The sequence below is a fragment of the Apaloderma vittatum genome, unplaced genomic scaffold (assembly GCF_000703405.1).
Source record: "Apaloderma vittatum isolate BGI_N311 unplaced genomic scaffold, ASM70340v1 scaffold1937, whole genome shotgun sequence".
NCBI classification, from domain to species: Eukaryota; Metazoa; Chordata; class Aves; order Trogoniformes; family Trogonidae; genus Apaloderma; species Apaloderma vittatum.
The window spans coordinates 5,350-15,308 of record NW_009725524.1 but is presented as its reverse complement, the minus strand read 5'-3'; the positions used below and the strand labels follow the sequence as shown (position 1 = coordinate 15,308).

Below are 9,959 nucleotides of genomic sequence, written 5' to 3'. Positions count from 1 at the left end.
GCATTTTGGTGTAATTTTCTTCTTTTCAAATTAAGCAATTACATTAAAGAGAAAAATCATCTTCACTAAAGACCTTACATGAAGATAAAAAATGAAATATTCAATAGTAAAAAATTTCCTTTGACCATCTTCCAGTTAAAAATGCCTTCACCAGAGATAAGTTTAATCTAGATGTTTTACATCAAAACTTTACATCAAAAAAGTACTTATCTCTAAGAAATGGTGAACGAAGGTTAATGTACTTATGCTGTGTTCTAAAAGCTGAGAAATCTGTTAAAACAGAGATAATGAATGTCATCTTATTCTCTAGGTTGCTTCCAATTTTATTTTATTTTTTAAGTTAATTTGATTGTTTTAGCTCTATAAATGATTTACAAATACGTCTTAGCTACACTCTTTGAATCTATTCTGTGAGAAAGTCTTTACATGATGTTCATCTTTAGGTAATAAGCAAGATGAAGAAATGTATCTTACTTGGAATGAGGTAACAGAGTTAGTTATTTTTTCCTTCCCTCCTAAAAGTTAACCACACTGAAAGCTGAAAATGCAGCTTTTTAAGACATTTTCTGTGAAGTGTCTGAATTCTAATTTCACCTTTTTTATTGTTTATACTGAGATATACTGAGCTATATAATCTTTAAATTGTTTAATATTTTAGATATGAAGAGAACTATGACATATTTTTAAGATCAAGTAACTTTTAAATATGGATAAAAAGAAACAGGTTTTAAAATAGTTCTCATGAGGAGCACCACTATCAATATACTGTAGAACCAGAACTACCTGCAGATTATAAGTGCTACTATGGTTGCTTCATTCTAGGACTAAAAATATAAACCTCATTAATAAATTGTAAGTGCATTTTAATCCATAGTAAATCTTTGTCATCATTTACTGTATCTTTTTGTTTATCCAGCAAATATTTCTGTTATTTTATGTTTTTGTTCTGGGTCAGCAAAACACTGAAATGGATTGTGTTAAGATCTGTGTCTTTGAAGAAGAAATGGTAAGATATTCTACCACTTATAATCTTAGAGGGGATTTCTGAAAAGCCGGTTTGATTAGATTTTCTGAAAAGTACATAGGTAAGTTAAGACATACAAATATCTAATATTGCTTAGTACCTTGTACTGAGTCAGCACTAATATTTTCTGGAGGAGGAGTGATTTATTTCAATTCAGATTTTTTAAAAAATTTAGGTGCAGTTAAGATCATCTATCCATGATAAAAAATGCAGGCAAAGTTCGGCATATCATAAAACACTCTGAAGGCTAGGAGCCTACTAGGCTACCCTACAAGCTTACTTCAAATATTACAGCTTTAAATTTGATCTGACTGGCACTGTCCCAGCCTCAAGACCGCTAGAGCCAAGACACTGGAGGAGGGCCAAGAATTCATAGCCAGTGAATGAGTCCACTCTTCTTGGCAGCGTTTTGTAGTTTAGATTGCCTCAAACAAGTAATGAAATCACAGCAACAGGCTATTCTAATTAATGAAGATTTTGTTCTCTGCTCAGGTCTTTTGAAGTTTCAGCCAAAGAAAATTATTTCCATTCCTATCTCTCCAAATTTTAAGACTTGTAAGCTGCACACTTCCTAAGTTCTGCCTTCTTTCAGTGAATATACAAAGCTGCTAGCAAAATCAATTAAAAAACCCTACTGATTATGAACAGAGTAATCCATGTCTCTGCAGACATCTACTAGTCTGACAGAAACAGAAAATGTAAGAAAAATGTTATTGTACTGTTTAAAAAAACAAAAAAACCCCAACTATTGCAATATGTATTTAAAGTTTACTGGGTTTTTGTTTTGTTTTTAATTAAAAAGCTTTAGGAAACAAAGCCATTGCAACAACCCAAAAATTAAGTAAACACTTACTGCAAGAGTTTAATATTTAGCTATTTAGCTATTTGGGGTCTACTGGGCCTCATAAAAGTATCATGGGAGGCAATTTCTTTGTATTTTGGATAAGGTTTATTCAAATGAGATTTTTGGAAATAGGTCAGGCAACAGGGAAAGACTCAAGCTTGATCAAGCTTTGGCAGTAGGTGTGCTACATCTGTGTGGTGGTGGTGTGGGGCTTGGTGGTGCTGTGCCAGACAGTGGTAATGAAGGGAGTTGGGAGTCGTTTACTGTCATTTTCCTTCTTTTATAACTGTACTTGACTACTACAATTGCCCAGAAACTTCTAACAAATGGCAAATAAATGTCCTGGAAAGCAGAGAAAAGTTTACAACAGCTGGGGAACTGGAACCCAAATCTTCAAAAACTTCTAAACGTCTAAAATGCATAATGTCAAGACTATCTACTGTTCAATATTTTGTTTGCTGCATCAGCCTTCTGTATCTCAAATACAGGTGTTAACACTAATTACTGTTCCATACATACAGGATTTTTTTTTTAAGATAACCAAGCAATAGAACCATGGAGGTATAAGTCACTAGTCTCCACATATTGTCCATATCAACATTTTCTCAGTACTGGGATGGGAAAGAAATTTCTGAGATGTTGATTTTCCTCTGGGCCTAATAAATAATAACAAATTAATAATGAAAAGTAATGCCACAAGATATACTAGCAGAATCATATCATCATGAGGTAGGCTGTACAGTGCAATAGGATTTCAGGAATAATGTAATATACTTACTGGAAAGCTTCTGGAACGTGGACAGCAAAATAAAACCCCCCATAAAAATGCTTATCTTTTTTCACGAAGTAAAGAAAATTCAAAAGTTTGGGGTTTATTTTTGTTTCTTAGGTATACACGCTATAATTGTTGCCTGGTGTGAAGGTACACAATTTGGGAAAGAAGGCAAGTGCATCTATGATTGTATTTTTAGAAAAATACTTTTCTCTTACTAGACATCTAGAATATATGTTGATTCAATCTGATCTTGTCTTGAAGGAAGAAAGCTCTTGCCTGGTTTGTCCAGACTCAAAAATTCTTAAGAGCACTATGATTATTTAATGACACTTCCTTTGCTAGGAATTCCCATTCAGGTAATAGGTATGTCTGTTTACACTGTACTCCAGAAGTATTATATAAAACACATTTCTTGTTGATGAAGCACGTTTTTAAAACATCAACAGCATTATTAAGATTATCTCTTTATTATAACAATAAAATTAACTACTCTTTGAGGGTACTAATATAGTTTAATTGAGGTAAGCTAATATTGTCCATCTTTGTCTTTTTTAGGAGTGAAATTAGATGATGAATCAAGACGTTAATTTAGGCTCCATTCAGAATGTAATGGATGAAACACAGGTTTTTGGGACCCAACCAAGACAACCTTATAAATTAGCTGGAGGTTACCAACCAGGTGGCCATCTGTGTAATTCAAATCTGCCATCACAAAGTTTCTACCCCTATTCATCTCAGTATCCATATATGCATATAAATTACAGCAGCGATTGGGAAATTTTTGAAGCAGTAAAAATTCAGGAACTGGAAGAAGTCAAAGCTAGAGCTGCCCAAATGGAAAAGACCATGCACTGGTGGTCAGATTGTACTGCTAACTGGAGGGAGAAATGGAGCAAAGTAAGAGGAGAAAGAAATAAAGCCCGAGAGGAAGCAAGACAATTGAGAATCAAATTGGATGGTGTTGTAAAAGAACTGAGTATGCTTAAAAAAATAAATCAAGATTTAATAAGTGAGAAGGAAAAGTTAGAAAATGTAACTGCTTGGAAAACAGAAATCAGTTGCTCAGAAAAATCTTATGTTAAAAACTACTTAAATCAGTTAATGTTTCTGGAGCAAGAACATGTGAACGAACTGAGCAAAACCAACAAGACTCCTGGAGCAGAAGACACAAAGAAGGTAAAGATTGCAGAATTTTTTTTGTTTATGAAGAAGTTGGAGATTATGGTTGTGTACCTAGAAATGGAATTTTTCAAGGAGTTTGACCAAAATACTATCTGATCCATTCAGTAGCAAACCCATCATCTAACATTCCTATCACAGAAAAATATGGAAAACAATTCATACTCTTTAACTATGGCCAAACGTTTAAGTAATAGAGGCAGACTGCTGCATCCAATAACTTAGAGTATTTTTCTGACTCTCAAGATTCAAGGTAACAGATTACCTCTGTTATCTTAATTCTCCATGTTTTGTGTATTTTTTTTTTTACCTCTAAAAAAAGCAAGGTAGATTCTTTGCTTCTAAATTAAAATAATTTAGTTCTCCCTCAATGCAATTCCTAAAATGTGGAAAGAGGTGAGGTAAATTTTTCTGCAAAGTCATAAGATTTTTTGTTTGGTAAGGAGAGCAATTAAAGTGTTACGCAGAATTAAACAATCAAGTATGGGCTTGATTGGTTTGATACAGCTCCTAGTTCTATACAAAAGAACCAGTGATATTCATCAAAATGGAACTATTTGTTCACGTTTTGCCAGGTTTAATTCTGTGCCTTGGCATGCTGTCTTCGTAGACAGCACCATGTAAAAGCTATACCTGTTATTTGGCTGATAGATAGCAGTCATTGTGAAGGTAGGAAATTTTTACTTCAGTTCAATGGAAATTGTCAGGATCTTATGCCTGAATATACTGTGTTCGGAGTTTTCACTTTCTGTAATACACATAAATTACATTATATTCCTGCGAATTCTGAAGAAAAAAAAAAAGGAAACCAAACACCAAAACACCATAGTGTTAGTATTGAGAATAAATTTGGCCAAAAAACACATGCCTTTCATATTTTTTTTCAGAAATATGGGCCACAGGAAGGAAATGACACAAAATATATTTTAACTATTTTTCTTTCCCCTTCGTGTAAAATAATGCACTAACTGAAACTTTATATGTGAATGGAAAACAGTCTTATCTTTTCAGCAGCTTCTAGTACTTTCTGACTTAGATTTCAGGCATTCTTTTAAAAACTCAAAAGAGCAGACTGGTATGAAATAGGACTGCTGGTAATCTGCTAAAATGAGATTAGCCTTTAAATACAATTTATCAGAAGTCATAAAACTTAAATACATTTTTAAAGGAATATATTGTTTATAACAGTTATTCAGTATTCCTAATAAATATGTATTTTATTTTTAATGATTCTTTTCCTGATTTTTGCTTATATTTTATATGAAAAACATGTACCTTCAAAATAGATATTATAGTACTTTGTTTCTGAATGGAATTAAAATTGGTATGTTATGCAGGTAACTTTGTCCCTTATCTTAAGTTTATATAAGTCCATCACCTGCTTCAACATGGTTTGCATTAGAAGTTTAAGAGTTCCTAAAGTAAATATCTCAATATATTATATATGTGCATAAATTAAATTTTTGGTTTTGTTAGTTCTAAGATTTTGTCTTCACCGCAGTTATAGACAACAAATGGTAATTGAAATCTATTTCTTTAGGGAGACTGCATTAGAAATATTTTGGGTATGAAACTTGTCATAACACAAGGTGTGGGACATCATAAAATGACAGTCATCCATCTTCGATGACATTTTTGCACATTCTATACATGTGCAGTGCAACTGTATAAGAGGTTCCTTATTCCCTTTTTTTCTCCTATGCAACCTAAATGTCTAGAAGAGTCTGGATAGGCCCTGAAAAGATTATATTAGACTTTTCCTTTAATTTATGTTTTTCTCTGTCATATTTCTGTTTTCTCAGGATGTAGAGGCAATGCAAGACCAAAGCAATCACAACAAGAAAACCACTCCAAAGCCTCCTGATTCCTTTCCCAGTGGACTTCTGAGCATCTGTTTGGAGGAAGCAAAAAACAGTTTGAACAGTACAGCTAAGGCAACAGAGAATGATTTAATACATGTTTCAGTCTTACATTTGCATTTGGCTGAGATGCAGAAAATCTTACAGAGGGAAAGATAGTAAGTGCAATATATATTCTACCTGGAGAGATGTCTATTATAAAGAAAGGTTTTTAAGACACTTTCAAAAATAGATACGGTGATATTTGCATTTATGTCTCATATGTTCTCATTTCTAATATTTATTAACCGCTATTTACAAGAGTTTGATAAATTATAAAGAAAATTCAGCATAGTGTGTTTATTGTTTTCCTTGACTTGCCTGGCATTTAAATAAGAGGTACTCCATATAGAACTGTTAAGACGGCACAGTTAATTAAAAAAATATAATTACTAGCAATTTAGTATCAATGTATATTAAGCTCTGTTATTGGCTTGCTTTGTGTATAGCAAAGAATTTTCATATGGTCTACCAATAGACTTCGAAAGAGTCCAACTACAGAGTTGATGGTTCTTGAATTAAAATTACATGAACACAGCTGCGAAATTTTGTTAATCTTAACATCTTCACTTGTAGTAAGGCCTATGTCAAAAGCAGATAATAGAGAGACAATAACACACATTGTAGGTATATTGTGTCATATCAAATTTACCTCACATAAATCAAAACTGTACATTTTGGTAGCCTAAAAGAAGTCATATATTGGTTGAACACTATATGCTGATAAGTGAGTGGTAGGAATTCCTTGATGTTTCAGGTAGATGATCAGTACTGAGCAATATGGAATCAATCCAAAAAGGCTTTCCAAGAAAGCACACAACATGTCATGTAGGATGGGTATAGTAGGAGACTTCAGGCGTTATGTAACTGTAATTTCAAAGTCAGCTCAACTTAATTAGAAAATGAAAAGGAAGAAAATTCCCCCTTTACTGCAAATACATTCATTTCAGTTCACAGTCTGTAATGATAAGCTACAATGAACAATTTCTTTCCCATCATTTTTTCACAGTTTTTCACAATTCACGATTTTCACAAAAGCCAGTACAAGACTGAGTAAAATAATAATAATAAATCCTTTCAATTACTTACTGTATTGTGTTATATGAGTTAGATAGCTGAAGAAAACATAAAAAATTCTTTATTTGAACCATATTGCAGCAGATGACCAGGAGTATGTTCTCTTTTATTGAAAAGGATTTTGTTTTCTTGTGGAAGCTAAATTTGCAGAATGCCTAAATTTTTCAGCTTGTCATGGTATTTGTGTATGTGAGTTAAGAGACTGATGCCTCACATATCCATTTTCCTCTGGTTGAAATATTTAGGGTCCTAGGTTCTTCATTTTGCAACTGCAGTCACAGTATACATATATGCATGTATAATACTCTATTTTTAAAAAGAGGGTAATTTTTCAACTCTTATTTTTTGATCTCTTCTTGAACAAAATTTTAGTAAACACGGCCTGTACCTCCTAGATTTTGTTTGTTTGTTCATCTGCCTATCTAGCTAGTTTATAATTGAACTTTAGAGAGACAGATTTTGCCATTTATGCCTAGATATATACTAACTGTGGTATACAGTAATAAATTTACTGGTACGTGGTGAGAACTGGAGTATGTCTACATTGTGCACACCGTACGGCAGCGCCAACTTCAGGCAGCAAATGCTCACTGAGCAGTGATTTCCACATAACAGCGGACATTGGTATAACAACTCCCTCTCTAGGTCACTATGGGCAACATTTCCCATGTGCAAAGATGTTCTGTAAGCAGAATATATGCAACTTAAAAGTATGAAGCAATTATTTTTTGTTAATGCGCACAATAAATACCCTGGAATAGTGTTACTAGGAAAAGTATTAACACAGTCACCAGTCTGTTGAGACACCCTATGAGTCTCTGTCAGGCAGGTTGTAATCTGCCAGCTCAGAGAGGTTTGGTCTCCGCTGCTTGGTAGAATCAGCTGATTTTGTTGAGATTCCATCTTCAGATTCCCAGGTTTTCCTTTTAGGTTTTATACTTGTTCACGTCAGTACTTTTACTGCTGGATCGTTTAGCTGCTAATAATGACTATCTCAACAATCTCCACCCAGTTTGCATTTTTAGTTTTCTTATCTTGTATGGCTCTAGCTTTAGTACTTTCTCACAGCTTCCTCCTCACATCTGAGCAATTTTCTCAGCAAACTTGAGCCAAGGACACACAGCTGTGCTGCATCTAAAGCAACTTTGGATCACAAACAGCTTGAACCCCAATGCCAAAGGTTACTTTGGCAGTCAGTATGATCTTACTCATAAAGCACAGGACTTCTCAGCAGAGTTTTCTGATTTACATGTGTAACTGTGGCTATATTCTTTCCAGAGTCAAGTTAGTTCATGCAGATCTGGAGTCTGGACCTGCCTCTAGTTACCTGACTAATCTGTCTCCACCCTGAGAGGACCTATGATTCTTCACGCTCAGAGGACTTTATGCTTCTTACATTCTATTTAGAGTTACCTTCAGAAAGGCAAATATACCCTTAAGCCACAGATTAGGCTTTGCAAAATATAAAAAGAAAGGAGCTCTAAAAAAACCAACAACTAGATGACTTCCAGAGATCCCTTCCAACATCAACCATTCCCATTCTGCGTAATTCTGTGATTTAATTAGATATTCCAGAATTTTAAATTGTGATTTGATTTCAAAGAAATGCTAGAAATATAACTTGAAGGCTTTTATTTGTATTTAAGAATTTTTTCTTTCTCTTTTAATTATGTTCCAAATTCTATTTTGTTGCAAAATTATGCATAGGCGTTACAAAAATATAAAATGAAACTACTAAGGATTTCATAAAATTAAATTATGCAAAGTTCATTCTTGTCTTTGGAACTTGGCTAATAGTATTTCCTGTGAACACAGAAATGAGTTTTTAATTGGTTGCAAAGACAAGAACATCTGTAGTGCTTCTGCTGCTTTGTATTTCATTATTTCCTGAATGACTGAAAATATTTTAATGGAAGACAGGTAAAATGAAATATAAAAGTTAGTCATTTCAGTAATATGGTACCTTTCTCCAAGGAATCATTGCGCGTCCTTTGTGAATTGTGTATCCAAAATAATTTTCCTGAATGTAGTAATGGATTTTATCCTCAAATAATATTCTAGAGGCAAATGCTTAATAAGGATGTAGTACCTTTGAGCTAAATAATCCATTTTCCAAATGGAATATGTATATTAAAAATTTTAAAACATCTAAAGTAGATCATCTTAGCTTCAGTACTGTCTACACACTATATATATTTCCCTTTATACGTGTGTTTAAAATAATCTTCTGTCCCTACCCAACCGAAAGTGATGCAGTGCCTTTTCTCTGAGGATCTTCACTAACTCACAATATATTTGGTGGCCTGAATCACTCACTGAAGTCCATTTCCAAATTTTCTTTGGTTTATCCCAGATTTTTTATTATTATTATTTAAAGTTTTAATTCTATACTACTGGCTTTCTCTGTTTTGTTTAGCCTTTTTTTTTTAGTAAATCTCTTGGAATAATTATATGATGATAATATAGGTTTTTAATAAAAATACACACAGTTTACAAAGGCAGCAAAATATAGCTCAGGCAACAAGAAGGAAATTTGCAGTAACTTGTCTGTAGTCAACTTCAAAATGGTGTAATACTGACTTTTAAAATACTTTTTCAGAATGAATGTATTTCTGGAAAAAGAAATAGAAAAGGTAGAAAATGAATTATATCTTTGGAAATGGAAATATGAAGAACTGAGGCAAACCAACCTGGAAAGCCTGAAACAGGTATGTTAGCAGTACATCGTTATCACATGGAGTGAGAAATAAAATTGAGACTTCTGATTTCCTGTGTTGTAACTATAAGTAAAATCATATCTAGGGTTTGTGAATAAGATGAATCAACCCTTTATCAACTATTTATCCCAGTAGCCTGGCGGGGAGGGACCTGCTGCGGGTGTGTGTGGAGAAGCCCAGCCCCAGTGCAGCCACCATGCGCTGCCATGGAGGCATTGGTGCTGGGGAGCCACGAAGGTGGCACGAGGGTGGCTCCGTAGCCTCACAGGAATAGACAGTCCGGAGGAGTGTTTGCCCTGATGTACAGCAAGCAATGGTTGGAGTCCAGCTGGGCTTTTGCTTTGGCCAAAGGGGCCCGTGTGGGGCAAGGTTGTGTGTGTGGACATCCCGTCACCATGCTCCCCCCAGGCTAGTGAGTGGGCATGGTGGGGGCAGCAGCCTGGCA

The 9,959-nt window shown here is 34.2% G+C and overlaps 1 protein-coding gene across 1 annotated transcript; it reads left to right on the top strand.

Annotated features, from left to right (window-relative positions):
* Positions 1-3,213: 3,213 nt before the first annotated feature.
* On the top strand, positions 3,214-9,505 carry CCDC102B (coiled-coil domain containing 102B; the record flags this gene model as incomplete). The annotated part of the gene is given in 3 exon segments (XM_009872919.1): positions 3,214-3,819; positions 5,625-5,839; positions 9,397-9,505. Coding segments are annotated over 3 exon segments (930 nt in total), but the record flags the coding sequence as incomplete, so codon positions are not given.
* Between the last annotated feature and the right edge of the window lie 454 nt (positions 9,506-9,959).